At 43.3% G+C, this 23,937-nt stretch overlaps 1 protein-coding gene across 1 annotated transcript in view; it reads right to left on the bottom strand.

Moving 5' to 3' along the window:
* OXSR1 (oxidative stress responsive kinase 1) overlaps nt 1–23,937 on the bottom strand; it is a 149,398-nt gene that overhangs the window by 81,870 nt on the left and 43,591 nt on the right. The window contains exon 2 of the mRNA XM_073581496.1: nt 8,068–8,180. Coding sequence (XP_073437597.1) covers nt 8,068–8,180 — 113 coding nt within the window. The remainder of the gene's footprint in view (nt 1–8,067; nt 8,181–23,937) is intronic.

Genomic DNA, 23,937 nt, shown 5'->3' with positions numbered 1-23,937 from the left:
GAGAAAAACTACGCAGATCTGCACAGCCTCCTATTATAACATTGGTGCGAGAGCAACCCAATTTTTTACAGGATTGCACGCGTCCGATTTATACATCAGTGGGAGCGAGCCCTTATACTGAAATTTAAGATTTTACTAATCAAACTACTGATATGGTTGTATGGGCAGTAGTACATAAAAATACTTGCCTTAGAGTAATTTGATATTCTAGGGCTGAGAAAATCAATCCTTGAAACTACAAGAAAACTAGCTAAGGCATTAACTGGGGGCATCCTATAAGTGTATAGACACCCCCCCCCCCCCCAATTCACTTACAGGCTAATTTTCATGTTGCTTAAAAGTGTCATTTTTGTTGTTCCTCTATGATCTACAGGTGCTTCTCACTAAATTAGAATATCATCAAAAAGTTCATTTCTTTCAGTTCTTCAATATAAAAAATGAAACTCATATATTATACAGAGACATTACAGACAGAGTGATCTATTTAACGTGTTTATTTCTGTTAATGTTGATGATTATGGCTTACAGCCAATGAAAGCCCAAAAGTCATTATCTCAGTAAATTAGAATACTTTATAACAACACCTTGAAAAATGATTTTAAAATCCGAAATGTTGGCCTACTGAAATGTATGGTCAGTAAATGCACTCAATACTTGGTCGGGCTCCTTTGGAATCAATTACTGCATCAATGCGGAGTGGCATGGAGGCGATCAGCCTGTGGCACTGCTGAGGGGTTATGGAAGCCCAGGTTACTTTGATAGCAGCCTTCAGCTCGTCTGCATTGTTGGAATAATACAAAGAAAAAACACAAAAATTGAGCTTGGTTTGAGTTGGTACACATGCAGCATATAAATGCATGTTCACATGGCCAAAAAGCATACAAAACCTACAAAAGACAAAATGAAAAAAAAACCTGCTATAATTAAATAAGTAAAAAGCAAAAGTGCATTTAAATCATACAGAGTTCTTAGTAATACTAATTACTAAGAACTAATTACTAAGAACTCTGTATGATTTAAATGCACTTTTGCTTTTTACTTATTTAATTATAGCAAGGTATTTTTCATTTTGTCTTTTGTAGGTTTCGTCAGCATTGTTGGGTCTGGTGTCTCTCATCTTCCTCTTGACAATACCCCATAGATTCTCTATGGGGTTAAGGTCAGGCGAGTTTGCTGGCAAATCTAGCACAGGGATACTGTTGTTAGTAAACCAGGTATTGGTACTTTTGTCAGTGTGGACAGGTAACAAGTCGTGCTGGAGAATGAAATTTCCATCTCCAAAAAGCTTGTTGGCAGAGGGAAGCATGAAGTGCTCTAAAATTTCCTGGTAGACGGCTGCGCTGTCTTTGGTCTTGATAAAACACAGTGACCTACACCAGCAGATGACATGGCTCCCCAAACCATCACTGATTGCGGAAACTTCACACTAGACCTCAAGCAGCTTGGATTCTGTACCTCTCCACTCTTCCTCCAGACTCTGGGACCTTGAATTCCAAATGAAATGCAAAACTTACTTTAATCTGAAAACACCTTGGACCACTGAGCAACAGTCCAGTTGTTTCTCTCCTAGGTCCAGGTAAGACGCTTCTGGCATTGTTTATTGGTCATGAGTGGCTTGACACAAAGAATGTGACACTTGTAGCCCATATCCTGGATATGTCTGTGTGTGGTGGCTCTTGAAGCAATGACTCCAGCAGCAGTCCACTCCTTGTGAATCTACCCAAAATTATCGAATGACCTTTTTTTAACAATCCTTTCAAGGCTGCGGTTATCCCGGTTGCTTGTGCACCATTTTCAACCACATTTTTTCCTTCCATTCAACTTTCCATTAATATGCTTGGATACAGCACTCTGTGAACAGCCAGCTTCTTAACCGCTTCCCGACCGCCCACCGTAGATAAACATTGGCGCTTGCTGGGCTTTGTGCAGCGCCGACGTTTATCTACTGTCGGCGGTTTAGTGCCCCCTGGGACCCCCACATACCTTATAACGCGGGGATCCCGGTGCACAATGCATGCTGGGACCCCCCGACGTCATCGAGACCTGATTGGTTCAGGTCCTGATGACGTCAGCGTCACAGCAGCCAATGGGAGTGATCGCTGGGAAAGCTGCTTGTTTCCCGGCGATCTCACTCATTGTAACGCGGCTTCTCCTCTGATCTCACACTGACAGATGATCAGAGGTGAAGCAGCGTTACTGTGTGACTAGATCGCTGCCTGGCACAGCTGTGCCAGGCAGCGATCTTGTCACATAGTAACGCTGCTTCTCCTCTGATCATCTGTCAGTGTGAGATCAGAGGAGAAGTGGCGTTACTATGAGTCAGATCGCAGGGCAGCGATCTTGTCACAAAAAGAAAAAAGAAGTAAAGAAAAAAAGCAGGTACACAGGTTAGGGCTAGGGTTAGGGTTAGGGCTGGGATTAAGGTTATGGGTGTGATGGTGTTAGGTTTGTGGTTAGGGTTATGGTTAGGGCTGAGATTAGGGTTAGGGGTGTGTTGGGGTTAGGGTTGGAACTAGAATTGGGGGTTTCCACTGTTTAGGTACATCAGGGGCTCTGTAAATGCAATATGACGCCCGCAGACCATTCCATCAAAGTCTGCATTTCAGAACGTCACTACTTCCCTTCCGAGCCCCACCGTGTGCCCAAACAGTAGTTTTCTCCCACATATGGGGTACCAGCGTACTCAGGACAAATTGGACAACAACTCTTAGGGTCCAATTTCTCCTGTTACCCTTGTGAAAATAAAAATTGGGGGCTAAAAGATCATTTTTGTGGAAAAAAAATGATTTTTTTATTTTCACGCCTCTACATTATAAACTTTACTGAAACACTTGGGGGTTCAAAGTGCTCACCACACATCTAGATAAGTTCCTTGGGGGGTCTAGTTTCCAAAATGGGGTCACTTGTGGGGGTTTCCACTGTTTAGGTACATCAGGGGCTCTGCAAACGCGACATGACACCCGCAGACCATTCCATCAAAGTCTGCATTCCAGAACATCACTACGTCCCTTCCGAACCCCACCGTGTGCCCAAACAGTAGTTTTCTTCCACATATGGGGTACCAGTGTACTCAGAACAAATTGGACAACAACTTTTGGGGTCCAATTTCTCCTGTTACCCTTGTGAAAATAAGAAATTGGGGGCTAAAAGATCATTTTATGGAAAAAAAATGATTTTTTATTTTCATGGCTCTACGTTATAAACTTCTGTGAAGCACTTGGGGGTTCAAAGTGTTCACGACACATCTAGATAAGTTCTTTAAGGGGTCTAGTTTCCAAAATGGGGTCACTTGTGGGGGGTTTCCACTGTTTAGGTACATCAGGGGCTCTCCAAATGCGACATGGCATCCGATCTCAATTCCAGCCAATTCTGCATTGAAAAAGTCAAACGGCACTCCTTCCGTTCTGAGCTCTGCCTTGTGCTCAAACAGTGGTTTAGCCCCACATACGGGGTATTGGCGTATTCGGGAGAAATTGCACAAAAAATTTTGTGAAAATAAAAAAAAAATGGTTTTGAAGTAAAATGTTTGTGAAAAAAAGTTAAATGTTTATTTTTTCCTTCCATATTCCATTCATTCATGTGAAGCACCTGAAGGGTTAATAAACTTCTTGAATGTGATTTTGAGTACCTTGAGGGGTGCAGTTTTTAGAATGGTGTCACTTTTGGGTATTTTCTGTCATATTTACCCCCCAAACTCACTTGAAATGTGAGGTGGTCCCTAAAAAAAATGGTGTTGCAAATTTTGTTGTAAAAATGAGAAATCGCTGGTCAACTTTTAACCCTTATAACTTCCTTAAAAAAAAAAATTATGTTTCCAAAATTGTGCAGATGTAAAGTAGACATGTGGAAAATGTTATTTATTAACTATTTTGTGCGGTATCACTCTCTGATTTAAGGGCATAAAAATTAAAAGTTTGAAAATTGCAAAACTTTCTAAATTTTCGCCAAATTTTGATTTTTTTAACAAATAAGCGCAGATCATATCTAAAAATTTTTACCACCATCATGAAGTACAATATGTCATGAGAAAACAATGTCAGATTCAGTAGGATCCATTGAAGCGTTCTAGAATTATGACCTCATAAAGTGACACTGGTCAGAATTGAAAAAATTGGCCCGTCACGAAGGCAAAAACAGGCTCGGGTGCGAAGGGGTTAAGCAATGACCTTTTGTGGCTTTCCCCCCTTGTGGAGTGTGTCAGTGACTGCCTTTTGCACATCTGTCAAGTCAGCAGTCTTCCCCATGATTGTGGAGCTTACTGAAACAGACTAAGGGACCTTTCTAAACACTTAGGAAGCCTTTGCAGGTGTTTTTTGTTAATTATTCTAATTTACTGAGATTATGATTTTTGGGTTTTCATTGGCTGTCAGCCATAGTCATCAACATTAACAGAAATAAACACCTGAAATAGATCACTCTGTTTGTAATGACTCTATATAATACAGTCATATGTATAAGTTTGGGCACCCCTATTAATGTTAACCTTTTTTCTTTATAACAATTTGGTTTTTGCAACAGCTATTTCAGTTTCATATATCTAATAACTGATGGACTCAGTTATATTTCTGGATTCAAATGAGGTTTATTGTACTAACAGAAAATGTGCAATCTGCATTTAAACAAAATTTGACCGGTGCAAAAGTATGGGCACCCTTATCATTTTCTTGATTTGAACACTCCTAACTACTTTTTACTGACTTCCTGAAGCACTAAATTGGTTTAGTAACCTCATTGAGCTTTGAACTTCATAGCCAGGTGTATCCAATCGTGAGAAAAGGTATTTAAGGTGGCCACTTGCAAGTAGTTCTCCTATTTGATTCTCCTATGAAGAGTGGCATCATGGGCTCCTCAAAACAACTCTCAAATGATCTGAAAACAAAGATTATTCAACATAGCTTTTCAGGGGAAGGATACAAAAAGTTGTCTCAGAGATTTAACCTGTCAGTTTCCACTGTGAGGAACATAGTAAGGAAATGGAAGAACACAGGTACAGTTCTTGTTAAGCCCAGAAGTGGCAGGCCAAGAAAAATATCAGAAAGGCAGAGAAGAAGAATGGTGAGAACAGTCAAAGACAATCCACAGACCACCTCCAAAGACCTGCAGCATCATCTTGCTGCAGATGGTGTCACTGTGCATCGGTCAACAATACAGCGCACTTTGCACAAGGAGAAGCTGTATGGGAGAGTGATGCGAAAGAAGCCGTTTCTGCAAGCACGCCACAAACAGAGTCGCCTGAGGTATGCAAAAGCACATTAGAACAAGCCAGTTACATTTTGGAAGAAGGGCCTGTGGACTGATGAAACAAAGATTGAGTTGTTTGGTCATACAAAAAGGCGTTATGCATGGAGGCTAAAAAACACAGCATTCCAAGAAAAAACACTTGCTACCCACAGTAAAATTTGGTGGAGGTTCCATCATGCTTTGGGGCTGTGTGGCCAATGCCGGCACCGGGAATCTTGTTAAAGTTGAGGGTCGCATGGATTCAACTCAGTATCAGCAGATTCTTGACAATTATGTGCAAGAATCAGTGACGAAGTTGAAGTTACGCAGGGGATGGATATTTCAGCAAGACAATGATCCAAAACACCGCTCCAAATCTACTCAGGCATTCATGCAGAGGAACAATTACAATGTTCTGTAATGGCCATCCCAGTCCCCAGACCTGAATATCATTGAACATCTGTGGGATAATTTGAAGCGGGCTGTCCATGCTCGGCGACCATCAAACTTAACTGAACTGGAATTGTTTTGTAAACAGGAATGGTCACAAATACCTTTATCCAGGATCCAGGAACTCATTAATAGCTACAGGAAGCAACTAGAGGCTGTTATTTTTGCAAAATGAGGATCTACGAAATATTAATGTCAATTTTATGTTGAGGTGCCCATACTTTTGCACCGGTCAAATTTTGTTTAAATGCAGATTGCACATTTTCTGTTAGTACAATAAACCTCATTTGAATCCAGAAATATAACTGAGTCCATCAGTTATTAGATATATGAAACTGAAATAGCTGTTGCAAAAAACAAAATTGTTATAAAGAAAAAAGGTTAACATTAATAGGGGTGCCCAAACTTTAACATATGACTGTATATGAGTTTCACTTTTTGTATTGAAGAAATGAAATAAAATAACTTTTTTGATGATATTCTACTTTAGTGAGAAGCACTGGTATATAGGTTTAGATTGTAAAATCCTCCTTCCAGGTTTCCTATGACCTCTATGCCTCCGGATGGCAGGTGATACCAGCCCTTCGTCCTACATGAGCACTGCCATTCCATACTATATTGTGTGCCCATGATATATTTTTATTTCCAACTGTTCTCATCAAACTGTAAAAAGAATAAAACATCAGAAGCTTTTCTGCCTCCATGACAGTTCTACAAAGCCATAGAGGGAGCCGCGTCTATCTGCAGCAGTGTAACCCGTGCATGTGCCGCGTCTTAGGCCATGAGGAGGTTAATCACAAAGCCGCAGAAAGCACACAATGAAAACGAAAAATCAGCTGTTTGATGTGCAGTAGTAAACAGCGAGTGCCAGGCGGGAATCACAAGGCCCATGAATAATAAACAGCATCACATTCCATCCGCTTCAATCCATTTGATGTAGACGGCGTGCGGGACGGTGAGGACTAGGAGTCTATGAAACAAAGGCTCCGGCAACTCCCCTCCCTGGCACGCCGCACTCAGGAAGCTTCGCAGCCACTGGACAATGAAGCCAATTAATCTGGTGGTTACAAACCAATCTCTGCTTAATAAAAGTGTAAGAATCAGAGCTCAGCCAAAGCCAAGCCTGGGCCAGGTCACACATGGAAACCACCGCACAATGGTGACCTAGATGCCATACTTTAGGGTTCAAGAATGTATGCTCTTGTCATTATCATCAACACTGAACAAATCTATGAACACAACACTTTTGTTCCTATTCCCATTTTTCATGAACAGAATGCAAATATCTGAGACTTTTTCTTTGTGAACAAAAGGCGAGTGCCCTGTGTCAGGCAAATGGTGGTCACACCAGATACTGACTTGTTTTTTGCCCCCCCCCCCCCCTTCTCCCAACCAGACACCCCTAATACTATAAAACTGCACATTTTAAGAGTGGCCTTTTATAGTGACCAGCCTAAGGCACACCTGGGCAATAGTGATTCTGTCGCTTATCACACTTGTGGCAATGGGATTCATCAGTATTTCTAGGAAGCGCAGAGTGTTTATTATTTCTGCGCAGTCACCCCGTTCATCTCCTCTGCACGGCACAGTCACCCCATTCAGCTCCTCTGCGCGGTGCAGTCGCCCCGTTCATCTACTCTGCACGGCGCAGTCACCCCGTTCATCTCCTCTGCACGGCACAGTCACCCCGTTCAGTCACCTGTGAGAAAGATCAACCTTCCTAAGCAGTCTATGTGGACATGAGGTCATAGAATGTTGCATAAAACGATACCTTGATATCAGCAATTCAACGTCTTATTTCAGACATATCCATGTTTTTCTTATATATAAATGAGCTGTTAAGATCTATGCGCCATAGATCTCAGGGAGAATCTGCCTTCAGTGCTTATTTTAATTGAAAAAGAGGCGTTACCAGTGTGAGACATGTAACGACTGACAGTCTGCTCTCATGCTCTACCTGCCACACACTGGCAATGGCTCCTTTCATTTACAATAAGACCAGGAGACAGATTCTCAGGGAGATCTATGTCTGGCCCATAGATCCCAACAGCTCATGTAGATTTCTCAGGAATAAGACATCAGATCAAAGATATCAAGGTATAATTGTATTCCACTTTGGATGAACCGCGTGCCCATATAGACGTCTTCGTAGGAATGATCCTACTGACAGATTCCCTTTAATTGGCCAGTTATGCAAAACCCTCACAATTATTGGCGTTCTATATCACTGATCGTCACTTACGGCGGGAAAATTATGTTATAATTTTATAAAAGGCGTCCAAGATGCAAAATTAAAGATAAAAAGGCCAACAGTCATTTCAAGGGTAAAATGGACACATGACTACTAAAACGTGTTCGACTTCTATCAACAAAGCTAGAAAGTTTAATTCACATTACCAGTAGTTCGTCCATGCTGGTCTGACATTTTTCTAGATTAATTCTCTTAATAGCCACTTTCTCCTTCTTGGGGGTGCAGTAGGCAGCTTGGACCACAGCGGTTGCCCCACTCCCTGTTGACCAAAACAAAAGAAGAGATGGTTAAAATACAAAAGGTATAAAAGTATTGAATATAGTGGACGACTGTGATGTGGAAAACATGAAGGCACGGCAGCATGGATTCTATAGGAAGCCGCTGCTTCTTCCTTTCACGATCTCTCAGGCATAACCCAAATCTGATGTGCTACGTACACAGCCGAGAAAGGAGGAAATAAATAATGGATGTGGTCAATCATTATGGAATCAAACAAAGCTCCATGCGAATGTCAAAGGAGAAATCTTCCTATCTACCCTAATGGGTAGAAAACACATCACACTACAATGTCTAGTATTCAAGGTTGTTGTTACAGTAGACTCCTCCACCCACCGCCCCACAAATTATATTGAATAGGCCCCATTATCTGCAGCGGATTTCTGATTTTCCAAGAAAAAAAAAACCTTGCCATCAGGGATCTACCACCTACGTTAACGTCCTCTTTCTAGCTGTCTTGACATTTTCTTAGGGGTTCTTAAAAGAAATGCACAAGAATTCTGCTTTAATTGTAATAACACCTGGCAATCAATATTTAGGGACTGTCTGGGATTTTATTTAAAAAAAAAAAACAGTAAAAAAAAAAAAAAGTCTTTCAAAAAATACACTAAATAAGTAAATGAAGAAGGGGTTATTGTCATGTTATCTATTTAATCCCCCTTTCCCTGTGATAACAGCAGTAAAGGGCCCGTTACACATAGCGATATCGCTAGCAATATCGCTATAACGTCACCGATTTTGTGACGCAGCAGCGATATCGCTATGTGTGATACTTACCTCCGACCGGCTCCCCGCTGATTGCGCGAGAACGTCCTGGGCCGTTTCTCGTCGGGCGCTTCCTGCTGTGGCGACGAACGACGCGTGGACGCGGGCGGACGTCAGGATCGCCTCGTCTGACAGGTAAGTAGCGACCCCCGACCGCTGCGATGTCGCTGGTGAGATCTGCCTGTTTGGCAGCTCACTAGCGACCACTTAGCGATGCACCAGCGATCCTGACCGGGAAATATTGTGGTCGGGATCGCTGGTGCATCGCTAAGTGTAACGGTACCCTAACAATGTGCCAAAAATCAATCACATGACCACTGCAGTCAATCACTGGTCTAGGCGGTCTCATGCCGTACACTTTACAGGTTAAGGTAAATGTGTCATTAGGAAATAATATCAAAAAAAGCATTTGGCGGTGGGTTTTTATGCCATGCCTTTGTAATTAAAGCCTCTTCTCTCTCGATCTAGCGAAAGCAGGTGATGTACTTAGCTGACTGACCCAGCCAGGGATCCATTTTTGGCAGCTACATACAGTGCCTACAAATAGTATTCAACCCCCTGCAGATTTAGCAGGTTTGATAAGATGCAAATAAGTTAGAGCCTTCAAACTTCACACAAGAGCAGGATTTATTAACAGATGCATAAATCTTACAAACCAAAAAGTTATGTTGCTCAGTTAAATTTTAATAAATTTTAAACATAAAAGTGTGGGTCAATTATTATTCAACCCCTAGGTTTAATCTTTTGTGGAATAACCCTTGTTTGCAATTACTGCTAATAATCTTCTTTTATAAGACCTGATCAGGCCGGCACAGGTCTCTGGAGTTATCTTGGCCCACTCCTCCATGCAGATCTTCTCCAAGTTATCTAGGTTCTTTGGGTGTGTCATGTGGACTTTAATCTTGAGCTCCTTCCACAAGTTTTCAATTGGGTTAAGGTCATGAGACTGACTAGGCCACAGCAACACCTTGATTTTTTCCCTCTCGAACCAGGCCTTGGTTTTCTTGGCTGTGTGCTTTGGGTCGTTGTCTTGTTGGAAGATGAAATGACGACCCATCTTAAGATCCTTGATGGAGGAGCGGAGGTTCTTGGCCAAAATCTCCAGGTAGGCCGTGCTATCCATCTTCCCATGGATGCGGACCAGATGGCCAGGCCCCTTGGCTGAGAAACAGCCCCACAGCATGATGCTGCCACCACCATGCTTGACTGTAGGGATGGTATTCTTGGGGTCGTATGCAGTGCCATCCAGTCTCCAAACGTCACGTGTGTGGTTGGCACCAAAGATCTCGATCTTGGTCTCATCAGACCAGAGAACCTTGAACCAGTCTGTCTCAGAGTCCTCCAAGTGATCATGAGCAAACTGTAGACGAGCCTTGACATGATACTTTGAAAGTAAAGGTACCTTACGGGCTCGTCTGGAACGGAGACCATTGCGGTGGAGTACGTTACTTATGGTATTGACTGAAACCAATGTCCCCACTGCCATGAGATCTTCCCGGAGCTCCTTCCTTGTTGTCCTTGGGTTAGCCTTGACTCTTCGGACAAGCCTGGCCTCGGCACGGGAGGAAACTTTCAAAGGCTGTCCAGGCCGTGGAAGGCTAACAGTAGTTCCATAAGCCTTCCACTTCCGGATGATGCTCCCAACAGTGGAGACAGGTAGGCCCAACTCCTTGGAAAGGGTTTTGTACCCCTTGCCAGCCTTGTGACCCTCCACGATCTTGTCTCTGATGGCCTTGGAATGCTCCTTTGTCTTTCCCATGTTGACCATGTATGAGTGCTGTTCACAAGTTTGGGGAGGGTCTTAAATAGTCAGAAAAGGCTGGAAAAAGAGATAATTAATCCAAACATGTGAAGCTCATTGTTCTTTGTGCCTGAAATACTTCTTAATACTTTAGGGGAACCAAACAGAATTCTGGTGGTTTGAGGGGTTGAATAATAAATGACCCTCTGAATAAACTTTTCACAATTTAAAAAAAAATTAAACAAAGAAATAACATTCTTTTTTGCTGCAGTGCATTTCACACTCCCAGGCTGATCTACAGTCCAAATGTCACAATGCCAAGTTAATTCCGAATGTGTAAACCTGCTAAATCTGCAGGGGGTTGAATACTACTTGTAGGCATTGTAGATCTGCTACATAGATCTGCTAAAGCTAATTGAAACCAGTAATCACATATAAACATTATTTTCTAATTTTGATGATTTTTGGCTACGCACACAAAACAATTATTAAAATATTCCAGTTCTCACAATGGCCACTCGACTGCGATATGTAGTGGTTTTTAGCTTTGTTGTATATACTGGGATAGAATGAGTAGAGTCATCTCATTGTCATTAGAGGTTGGATGTAGAATGGACTAAAATCAGCTGAACCCATGGATATCGGATGAAAATGTGTATGGGGGGCCTCCGGCTTCTCATCTTGCAGCGGCTCTCTGATAGAGAATACAGGAGCACAATATCAAGCTTTCCCGCATTTTGGAGGAGATAGCTGTCCCTTGAAATATCATTCGGCAGATGGCTATGTAAAGAGTATGGGGTCCCTTAATGTCAGACAGGGGGTCTAGATAAGGCAGGATGATAACCCTCCCTCTCAGGGTCTGTGGGGCAGGGAACATACTCCATCCCTTCCTGGAAACAAGAACAGTATAATCACATACAGCAGATTTGCTGAAGAATTTTAAATGGTGCGTGCAGAAATCCATGCACAAGCTGCATAAACAATCCCATTAAAATGTCATGAATTTTTCAGTCACAAAACCTTTTTTGATTGATCTTCCGCATGTCAATACACCCTAATAATCTACTGCCATGTTAAAAGTCAGTTGTCTTCCATTCATTACATCTGCCATAAAGCACATGTACCCAGCTACACAATCTGTCCAGACAACATCTGATATATCTCGCGTATCATGGTTCAGAGGTGGCGGGATGTTTTTATCCTGTAGCCCCCTTGGTTCGCCCCCAAACTGAGCCAGGTGTAGGAATTGGATTCCATCCCTGGATCTAATCCTGCTGATGGGGATGCACCATGCCATTTCAGGTCGTGTCCCCAGTAGAAGCCTAGCTCCATTCCGGGGACGCACTATGCCATACCCGGTCGTGCCCCCCGAATGCTTGGCTACACCGGTTACCCAGCGATGTACCGCGCCACCTGATGTGACGTCGGACGCTAGTTTCCGGGTAAGCACGGCGCCATACCAGGCCGTGCCCCCAGATCTGGCATCAGTTTACTTCTGCCGTCTCCCAGCACACGCTCCTAGGGAGATGTCCACAGACGTCGCCTTCTACACCCGCCCGTGACACCGCTGGTCCACTACCTGGAACCATGTATTCTTCACTCCCCGGCAGCACCGGAAAGCCATAGAGCCTCCCTTAAGGACAGAAAACCACTGAGGCGTACTGGAGGGCTCCGCCTTTTAGAGCTATAGGGTTTTCTGTCCTTGCGGCGGATCCTCTCTCTGTCCTATTGTGCTATCGTGGAGAATGAGAAAAATGTAATGAAAACACATTTGCCTTCAATATATTTCTAATTAATGAAACTAAAATTAAAGAGTAACCATCATTTTAATTTTTATTTCATAAATCAATAGAACATGTGAAAATAAACAGCTTTGTAATATATATCTCATGAGCGAAATTAGCTACTTTCTCTGCCAGAATTGTTAAGTCGTTACCAAAATTTTTACTTCAGAGGTAAAATATGTATTCAGTGAAAACACATTATTACATTACTGAGATAGGAGATGGCAAATGCCATGCTGTGCCCCCAAAAAGTACTTTTCCCCCACATATGGGGTATCGGCATGCTCAGGAGAAACTGCACAACAAATATTGGGATCCATTTGCTCCATTTACCCTTACGAAAATAAAGAAATTTGGGTCTAAAGTAAAATTTGTGTGAAAAAAGAGTTAAATGTTCATTTTTTTTCCTTCCTCATTGCAAAAATTCCAGTGAAGCACCTAAAGGGTTACTGTTATACATTTCTTGAATGTGATTTTGAGCACCTTGAGGGGTGCAGATTTAGAATGGTGTCATTTTGGTGTATTTTCTATCATATTGGCCTTATATAGGCCCTTCAAAATCATTTCAAATGTGATGTGGACCCTAAAAAAATGGTTTTGTAATTTTTCTTTTTTGAAAAGTTAGAAAATCGCTGGTCAACTTTTAACCCTTCTAACAAAAAAAAAATGTTTCCAAAATTGTGCTGTTGTAAAGTAGGCATGTGGGCAATGCTATTTATTAACTATTTTGTGTGACATATCTCTCTGGCATCAAAATTAAAAGTTTGAAAATTGCAAAATATTCCAAATTTCCAATTTTTTCTCACACACGAACACAAGTCATATCGAACAAATTTTACTAAAGTGAAGTACAGTATGTCACAAAAAAACACTCAGAATCTGGGATCTGTTGAAGTGTTATAACCTCATAAAGTGACAGTGGTCAGAATTGTAAAATTTGGCCTGGTCATTAAGGTGAAAACATGCTTGGCGTGAAGGGTTAACAACTGTCACCCACAGGCTGCAAAAAAATATCTTCCAAATGACATGTGGTGGGGATTTTAAAAGTGAAAAAATGTCAATTTGCTTCAAATTTTTATGGGGGTGAAATCCAAATTACTCCAAATTAAAACTGCTGTGCTCACAATTTTCTTTGTAGTTTATACCTTATGCCAATCAGTGGCGGGGGAGGGGTTACACAGATCAGCTGGACTAGCCTGCATGCGACAGCTAGTCCTGCAGTAATAATCTCCTGCTGATAAAACAACGACTGTATTAAAACTATAGCAAGCTGTTGAATCATCCCTGGAATCAGTGTCTCTGTCCCTACATTATGCTGCTCTCAAATTAATAAGTAAAAATCTGCTGAAAGATTCCCTTTAAAGAACCAGCTGTTTAAAGCCCCCGTTACACATAGCGATATCGCTAGCAATATCGTCACCGATTTTGTGACGTAGCAGCGATATTGCTAGCGATATCGCTATGTCTGATACTTACCTCCGACCGGCTCCCCCGCTGGTTATCGCTGATCGCGCGAGAACGTCCTGGATCATTTCTTGTCGGGGGCTTCCTGTGGCGCCGACGAGCGACGCGTGGACGCGGGCGGGAGGACGTCAGGATCGCCGCGTCTGACAGGTAACGACCCTCGACCGCTGCTATGTCGCTGGTGAGATCTGCCTGTTTGGCAGCTCACTAGCGACCACTAAGCGATGCACCAGCGATCCTGATCGCGTCATATCGCTGGTGCATCGCTAAGTGTGACAGTACCCTAAATCAAGTTTTTCATCACAGGCAAATTTACAACAATGGGTAACTATATACAGGTAAGCGATAACACCTTTTCCAATTGATAATTGTCACAGCTCAACTCCTCTTCCTCTCTGCACAATAACCTCTGCACAGATCACAGAGCGTGTCAGCGAGTCATAGTATTGACAATTGGTGGCTACAGTCAATGGGAATGCTGTAAAGCCTAATCTATGAGTGCTAGCAGATCTGTGGGCATCCAACGCCTGGCATCCCTCAGATCAGCTGCCAGCAGCCCTGGCAGAACACAGAGTGAGAGCAGCACAGCACTGCAGTGGCTGTTGTCAGGGACTGCAGGTCAGCTGCAATTCATGAGAATAGTAGCTAAGGTGCATTACCCAAAAAAACTTTGCTTTATTTGTAAGGGTAAGTTCACACTGGGCATTTTTTCAGCGTTTCTTTGTGCTTTTCTATGCAAACTTTCAGCCGTGTTTTAAGCCCCCTTCACACATAGCGATATTGCTAAAGCGTCACCGATTTTGTGACGCAACAGTGATATTGCTAGCGATCTCGCTACATGCGATACCTACCTCCGACTCGGCTCCCCCGCTGGATATCGCTGATCGGGAGAGATTGGCCTGGTCCATTTCTCGTCGTCGGCTTCCTGCTGGCGCCGATGAGTGACTCCATGGACGCGGGCAGAAGACGTCACCAGAGCTGCGTGTGACAGGTAAGTATTGACCGCTGCTGCATCGCTGGTGAGATCTGCCTGTGTGGCAGCTCATTAGTGACCATTTAGTGATGCACCAGCGATCCTGACCGGGTCGTATCGTTGTCGGGATCGCTGGTGCACTGCTAAATGTAACGGGACCTTTACGGCACCAGCTATGCCTACAAGATTTCAGAAATCTCCCGCACACATCTTGCTTTTTTTGTCATCAGTATTCCGTACTTTGCATGTCTTTTTGCACAATAGAGCATATCACTTTGTTCATGGTTTTTTTTCAGCGTTTTTCACCCATTGACATGAATGGGTGATGAGAAAACGCTGCAAATACGCAGGCATGAGGTTTTGCTGCGTGTTTTGTGCCAAAAACCCGATTCTGTAGAATAAGACTTTTTTGTTTGCACTAAACTTTATCAGCATCAGCATGTACAAGAGACAAATTTAGCGTGCCAAAAACACAGCAAAAAACGCAAGAAAAACCAGGCAAAACCTGCTTTTATTTCTGCAGCTTCTTTCCTGCCAAGAAATCAAGTTTTGCTGCAGAAAAAAAAAAAATATATGAAAAAACGCCAAGTGTGAACTTACCCTAAAAGTCTCCTGCAAAGTTTCCAAGTTTTTAATATTGGATATGTGATAATGTAGGCCTGAATAAATCCTTTCAAAGTTTAAGAGCAGATTTCGGCGTGGATGCTGTTTGGTAACCCATCTGTTCAGTCACTGTATCAGGCTCACACCCAAGGCAGCAATCAGGGCTCACCTGGCAGCGTGCCCATGGCTTCCTATGTGCCGCCATTGTGTATAGTGTTATCAAAGGGAGCGGCATAAACAATACTGGAAAAGTGAAAGCCACTTTGTCTACGGTTGCTTTTGGAAACATGGTCAGATTCAGTTTTGATGTATTTAGGGCGTATTCACACATTGAGGTAGATTTATCAATCCGGTCTAATATTTATAAAGAGTTAATACAGTCTGACAGTTTTCTACATTTATGAGGACTGAGAAATGTGGAACACTTGTCAATAAGTCTACAATGAAACCAATATTTTGAGGGGGACAACTGGAGCGAATTACCCTTTAAGCCACGCCCATTCATGCTTAGCTCCTCCCTTTCAAATAAGCCTCACCTTTTTATGAGACCCTCCCTTTTTGACTACGCCACATCTAGTTTTTTGGGTATTTTTTTTTTTTAATAAACTAGTGGTACAAGACAAGTAATCAGATTCATTGTTTTTTTTTTGCATAAATTTGACCATAATTTTGCTTCATTAATCATAGTAAATCTCCCACCCAACCCTACCCCCCTCCAAGGAGCTTATATGGCGGGTTTAAAAATCACAAATGTAAATGCGTTTGACCTCAATGTAAGAGACTACCCTAAACAGTTATTTTCTTGCTGCAGAAAACATGTCGTCTTTGCTTCAAGTCCATAGAGGTTAGAGAAGCAGCCACGTTATTCAGCCGATGCCATTAACTCGTCCATCTATAGGCGATCTGGTCAGTAAGGGTTACGTGGGCCCGAGGAATATCCCAGGGGGCGTCACAGGAATCCTGATGGACGTGGCACAGCCCCAGTTTGGATAACGTGCGCTCGGCACAGGGCTGCTTTCTAGCCTGGGAGCCCGTAACAGAACAGTCCTGTTTTGTGGTTACATTCCATGTCCTTTCCGAACACGCCTGGGATATGTAAGTGCGGAGGTAATGACATGCACAAGACTAACACGTCTGAATACAAAATAGGGATGCTTTCATACGTATGTAAGGAATTCAGGAGTTGGGATTTTTTTTTTTTTTATTATTTTTTTTTTAAGTAAAATACACCAAGGCCGATACCTGCATTTCATGCCAGAACCGTGAGCAGTTTCGAATAACACTTCACAAATGGGGCCCATGAGATGAGGCAGATAACCAAGTGGGCTCTCACAGCCAACAATCCCCCGCTTGTCTAGAACCCACACAGACCCGTACAGACTCTCCAGCGATAGTTCACAAGGCTCTGCAAGATTCATGGTGCTTCGTCAGACGTGAAGACATTGAAGCTCAGTCATGATTCATCAGGATCCAGATCAGGATACTGATGAATCTAATATAACAGGAGCACTTATACCACAGATCAATATATCGACTACTGGACCAGGCTCCAGAAGCAAAGAGATTAAAGGGTTAGAGAAGCTGAGGGCCCTAGAGAGCGACCATGGTAGATCATCTTTTCATGAGCAGGTGAATAAGGTATCTCATGCCGAACCTGATGAGCAAACACCTGTAATAGAGAGAGAAGCCCACCTTGGGACCGATGGCGATCACTTGCTGACGGCATTTGTTAACTTCCCCAGATGCGACACTCCAAGTAAGATGCAACATTTGAAACAAGGCTGCAAAACAGGTCCTTGAGGGGAGATATGTATCATCGAGGTTGGCAGCTTCGGTGATGTGAGCTCGGAAGCATGCTCCAGTACATATAGTGCTGAGAGAGTTATTAGGCTATTCCAGGGCAGGGTTTTACGAGCAGTCAAAAGAGATGGGTGGGAAGGATCGCTCACATATCCCCACCCCAGGGGAGTGGTTCGGCAGATAAAATGGAGACCGAGTGTCTCATTCAGTCAGTGTCTGGGTCTGGAGAGGTGTGGATTTCCTGTGTGTTGGTCTGGGCTAAGGCCTAAAGAACCTGACACTATCCTGAGTGGGCGAACCCGCAATATTGTATGGACTTTATTTGTGCCGGAAATGGTTGTTCTTTTGTTTGGTTCCTTTGGCGGTTTATGCATCTCTATATATAAAAATTAATGTGTGTGTATCACCAACCAATCACGAAGCATCTTTCATTTCACCAGAGCTGTTTAAAAGAAGCTGAGCTGTGATTGGTTGCTATGAGCAACAGTTTTCCCACTCCAGAAAACACCTCAGCAGACAATGACATGGTGAGAGAAATCTAGCAACCCTGGGAACATAAGCTCCCAGCCATTGTCTGCCCCCCAGAAAGGAGCAGACAGCACAACAGAAATGAATCCCCCCCCTACCGTGCCCATATACACATCTCACATCCTCCATCCAATAGGCACATCTTCCCTCTTAAAGGGATCATTGGTATGGAAGTCAGGGAAAATCCATCCAGTGTTTTGGTTCTAACCCCAGGCCTCTCTTAAAGGTATCCCTGGTATGGAAGTTAGGCAATTCCACTCAGCGTTCTGGTTCTGACACCAGGCTCTCTTAAAGGGATCCCCGGTATGGAAGTTAGGATAAATCCCTCAGCGCTCTGAATCTGACCCCAGGCCTCTCTTAAAGGGATCCCCGGTATGGAAGTTAGGGCAAATCCCTCAGCGCTCTGAATCTGACCCCAGGCCCCTCTTAAAGGGATCCCCGGTATGGAAGTTAGGGCAAATCCCTCAGCACTCTGAATCTGACCCCAGGATTCTATTAAAAGGATCATTGGTAAGGAAGTCAGAGCAAATCCACTCAGTGCTCTGGTTCTGATCCCAGGTTCTCTTAAAGGGATCCCCGGTATGGAAGTGAGGGCAAATCCACTCTGCGCTTTGGTACAGACCCCAGGCCTCTCTTAAAGGGATCTCCGGTATGGAAGTTAGGATAAATCCCTCAGCGCTCTGATTCTCACCCCAGGCTTCTATTAATGGAATCCCTGGTATGGAAGTTGGGGCCATTCCACTCAGCACTGTGGTTCTGACCCCAGGCTGACGGGATGATGTGGGATATTAGGGGTAGTAGTCCGGTGGCTCTGGCTGACGGGATGATGTGGGATATTAGGGGCAGTAGTCCGGCAGCTGTGACGGGATGATGTGGGATATTAGGGGTAGTTGTGCGGTGGCTATGGCTGACGGGATGATGTGGGACATTAGGAGTAGCAGTCCGGTGGCTGAGACTGATGGGACGATGTGGGATATTAGGGGTAGTAGTCCGGTGGCTGTGGCTGACGGGATGATGTGGGATAATATAGTGAATGTGGCTATGCGGAGTGGGCGGGGCTCTACACAGCTATATATATATATATATATATATATATATATATATATATATATATATATAGTCATTATAATATGTTATAACAAACCGTAGTTAGTTACTATGCCTGGGCAGCGCCGGGATCTTCAGCTAGTTCTTAATAAACCTAGCTGGACATTTCAGCAATACCGCTTCCTGTGCCTACTTCTACCATAGCTGAGTGAGTGCAAACCTCTACAGTATGTACACACACACACATTATATATATATATATATATATATATATATATATATACACACACACACATATATACATATATATATATACGCACACATATATACATATATTATATATACATACACACACATATTATGGTATATAAATCTACAATATACATATAGCTGTGAATATATTTTATTCTCAGAAGAAAAAAAAAATGGTCAGGCATGTTGGATTTTAAGATGCTTGATCCGTTGTTCTTATAGAAGATATACTGTGCCAGCGTCTTATTCCTCTCTACCTATTGAGAACACGTGCATGCTCTGCTATGGCGGAGGTGGGTGGCATAGCGGTCAGCTTACTATTAGAACTTTAGTTACATCTTTACATAACTAGATGAGGGGAACAGTCACAAATGGCGCTCCAGACGGGTCATGTCATGGATGATGCACATAATCATGATCTCCATTTTCTAACACCGTGATAATAACACAATTCCGCCTTTTCCTTCAGTATTGGGATTTGGCTTTCATTCCATATAGGATACATCAGTGAATTAAAGAACGGACCGATGAATTGTTGCCTTGAAGACCCCTTGACTGGAGCCACTGGAGCCATTGTACTGAAAAAAATCAATGTTATTCAGTTACCTGGCAGTGGTTGTAACGACAGGGCTGTGGAGTCGGTAAGCCAAACCTCCGACTCCTCAATTTCCACGACTCTGACTCCACCAAAATTGACTCCAACTCCACAGCCATGTTTAACGTTATGGATGACTGGAGTACAGTACATACGCAGCATGCCGTCAAGGTTCATACATCTAAAACAATGTACAAAACAGACAGTTTTCTCTGGTTCCCGTATTGTTGCCTAAGGCTACGTGCACACGCTGCGGAATGGGGTGCAGATTTGCGGTTTATCTGCGGATTATCCTGCAGTTTGGCCCTGCGGTTTCACCAACTCCACAATGGTGGAGATAGGAATCCGCAGAAAGAATTGACACGTCAATTCTTTCTGCGGTTTCAAAATCGCAGGAAAACCGCGTGGAAAAATCTGCACCGTCTACACTGAGGTTTTTTATTCCCATAGGGAATAATGGTACTGTACACCGCAGCGTGTGCACACACCCTAAAAGAAAAATTCTGGCAGAATTTGTTGGATTTCACACCAGATCCATGGCTGCCATGAACAGAAGTCATGTTGGCAGTCTGAGGCCTTAGCACCAAAGCCCAGCAAACCTGTTTGTTAAGCAATCCCTGCATGTGTTGCAGATATCGAACAGCCATAGCGACTCAAAACCAGTATTAGAGTACGCCGGAGATACTCTGTTAGCATCCAACCACGCTCGCTCAACACTAGCAGTCACCCATGCATCGTGCAATAGTGACATTGCGTCGTCCTACTAATCAGAAGAGAAGCTCGGGTTGCTGGTAGGTGGGTGCAGGTTGGCAGTGCCATGGTCCAGTGGCCACAGGCAACCAATGTGGCTGCCAGATCAAAGGCCTGAAAAAAATGTTTTCGCTCAACTGCAGCCAAGCACATTAGAGAAAGTCATCACGTATGACATATGTGCATGTCGTCTGGGCAAAGTCAATTCCTCCCACTTTTCAGTTATACATTAATCCACTATTACCCTAATACAGGAACTAGGTAGTCCAGAGAAGACTGCGGTTACAAGGGGCCACCTGCCATCCATCAAGTCAGCCAAGTTTATACTCCACGGAACCAAGCCATATCACAAACAGAACGCTGGCTCTCGTCCCCGATGCTCCGCACCCGGCAGCAGCTGAGATCACATTCTTCGTCTTAGTAACAGAGAACAAAGCTCTTTTACCAGCGATGCCCGGTGAGTCCGCGCACCTGAGCAACTGGGATGTGTTTTTGTGTAGAGAAGTAAAAAGCTGTAAAAACAGCAACATATCCTAGAACTGGATGTAGCTTAACTAGTTCACTAGTGATAATCTCCTGGTGATAAAACAGTTTATCAAAACTACAGCAAGCAGCCCTGTAAACAACACATCATTGGAATCAGGGTTTCCACCACTATGAGACAGATTCCTCATGATCAGTGTCAGTAATGTGCTGTGGGCAGTGAGTTTACTTCATTATCTGCTTGGCTTCACGCTCAGTTTGACAATTTAGTGGTGGGCACTACCGTTCTGAGCCACCACCACTACAGGAGCTGGATGTAGACTGCGAAGAATATGACCATGTAACTAAATATACTCTGATAAACGGCTAAACATGCCTCTTTAACACTATGGGCGCTTTCTTGGTGCACTTATCTCCACATTCGTGAGTCCTCTTGCGGTTTTTGTCCGAACCGCCCATCAGTGGGATTCGGACTATGTGCCGACTACGCCATAGGCTATAATGGTGGCGACAGAGTGAACGTGTGCTCTGGTGTGCAGAATTTTTAGATGACAGATACCCAGAGGCAACTTTTGGCATTTTTTTCTGGACTCCGCTCCACTGAAATGGGCAGAGCTCACTGGAGCAGCACGCAGAGGTACAACCGCATACAAGACGTGCCGAATTCACAAAGTAGCGTGCACCTCTTACTGAATTCGGTGCATTTTATTTTAGGAAGCCTGGCGCTGAGCGATTATGCAGTACGCCAGCCCTGATGAATCGGCCTCCATATATACATTTGTAACAACTTTGTCCGTGCTCGTTTACTTTTAATATATACCAAATACAAGTTATATTTTATTAGTTTTGTTCTCTTGCCACATGTATCAGTGGAATATATATATAAAAAAAATAAGTTATCTGTAAAATAGCCAGAGACTATTATATACCGAAGAAGGTAAATTCTGAAGGATCTAATCTTCCATCTTTGCATTGCTGTTATTACTCCTGTCGTTACACTCCAACACTGACTGCACTGATTGGACAAGGTCAGACTATGTGGTGACGCCTCTTTTTTGGGGAGAAATTTGCAGGAGGAACAATAACGCAACATCACGATTCAGAATTATAAGAAAAGGTCCTACAGAATCGTAATTTCATGCATTTACTACAAAGGCATTTAAAGAAAGTGGACAATCCTGTAGAAAGGGAACCTGTCAGCAGGATTGTGCACAGTAACCTACAGACAGTGTCAGGTCAGCCCCGTTATACTGATTACAATGATACCTGGGTTGGTGATCTGATTAGGTATTCATCTGTATCGCTTCCGACAGGTCACCGGTCCCTCACTGACCTGAATATTATATATATAAATTGGAAAAAAAATCCCCTTCTGCAGGCAAGCACCATCTATAATGTGTATTTAATTCTTTTCTTTGGCGGTATCCATAAAGACCCCTCCACAGGCAGACCTGGAGCACGAGCATATCAATAACTCAAAGCTGAAAATAAAGTTTACACAACAACCACAAGAGGATTTCATCAACCAAGGTATCATTTTATTCCGTATAATGTCAGCCCCCCACCCCTGCAATAAAGGAATACATAAAGGGGGGGTCCCATGGCCATACGGGCCGTAATAATATTTATTGTTTTAATTTTAATTTAAAAAAATGGGTTAAAAGTGGGCTGGGCGCCCTCAGTATGGTTTGTGGAGAAGGGCATATCTGGTTTCTGACTGGTTTCCTTGGCAACGTTTTAACGGGCCAGGATTGGCTGGAGAAATTTGGCGTTTTTTTCTGTGTTTATAAAAAGCCCTGCCCTGGCAGTTTTTACCTCAGACAACATTTTCCTGAAGAAAGAAGACTCCCCCTCCCTCCTTAATTTTCAGATTATCTGTCGTGATGTTTTAGGCTATGTGCCCAGTAGCGTTTTATTCCGGACACTAAAAACCGGACTCCTTCCCAGAAATCGCCAGGTTTTTTCCGTGCGATTTCACCGCGATTATGATCGCGATTTTCGCGTGCGATATTCAAGCACTTTCCAAGCAATTTGAAGCATCGCTTGGAAAGTGATTGACAGGTTGGTCACACTCGTCAAACACAGTGTTTGACAAGTGTGAGCAGCTTTTTACTATTGAGGCCGCCTATGCCGCATCAGTAGTAAAAGATAGAATGTTAAAAATGATATAAAAAAAAAATAGGGAATGCAGCGCGTGACGCCGGAAGGTAAATATACCCCGATTTTTTATTTTTTTTTAATTTTTTTTACAGGGGTATGGTACCCAGGGCCTGGAGGACAGTCTCCTCTCCTCCACACCGTGGGTACCAACCGCACATGAGACGCTTCACTTCGCGCATGGTGGGCATAGCCACATGCGGGAAGTAAGCGATTCTCATGCATTCCTATGGGTGCGGAATCGCGGCAATTCTTTGCAATTCCGCACAAAAGAATGATCATGCTGCGATTTTTTCTGCGATGCGATTCCGCCGCAGAAAAAAGCGCAGCATTAGCACAGCATGTGCGGAATGCCATAGGAATGCATGGGGGGCGTTCTGTACACGATTTTTAAACGTTTTCGCGCCGAAAATCGCAGCAAAAACGCTTAAAAATCGCATCGTGGACACACAGCCTGATTGTGGGAAAATCGCCCGTTAAGGGGTGGATTGTTTCTCTGGTACGGTAATATTGGATAATTTCATGGAATTATTTAACAGTTTGGTTATTTATTATTAACCCAAAATAAACTCACGGCCACTTTTCTTCCATTATTAAAGTGTGTGGTGTCATTTATTTACTGATATCGGTACTGTAGGGCCATGGCGCTGACCTGACACTGTCTGTAGGTTACTGTGCACAATCCTGCTGACAGGTTCCCTTCTAATTCTGGGCAGTTTCCAAAGTTTCTCATTGCATATTTGTAGAATGATAGAAAAGTATTAACATCTCATGATGCAGATACGGTGACTCCGATAT

This window comes from Dendrobates tinctorius, unplaced genomic scaffold, assembly GCF_039654945.1.
Source record: "Dendrobates tinctorius isolate UK_male_01 unplaced genomic scaffold, ASM3965494v1 ptg000070l, whole genome shotgun sequence".
In the NCBI taxonomy this organism is placed as follows: Eukaryota; Metazoa; Chordata; class Amphibia; order Anura; family Dendrobatidae; genus Dendrobates; species Dendrobates tinctorius.
The sequence above is the reverse complement of the archived record's forward strand: the minus strand, read 5'-3'. Positions and strand labels throughout refer to the sequence as shown.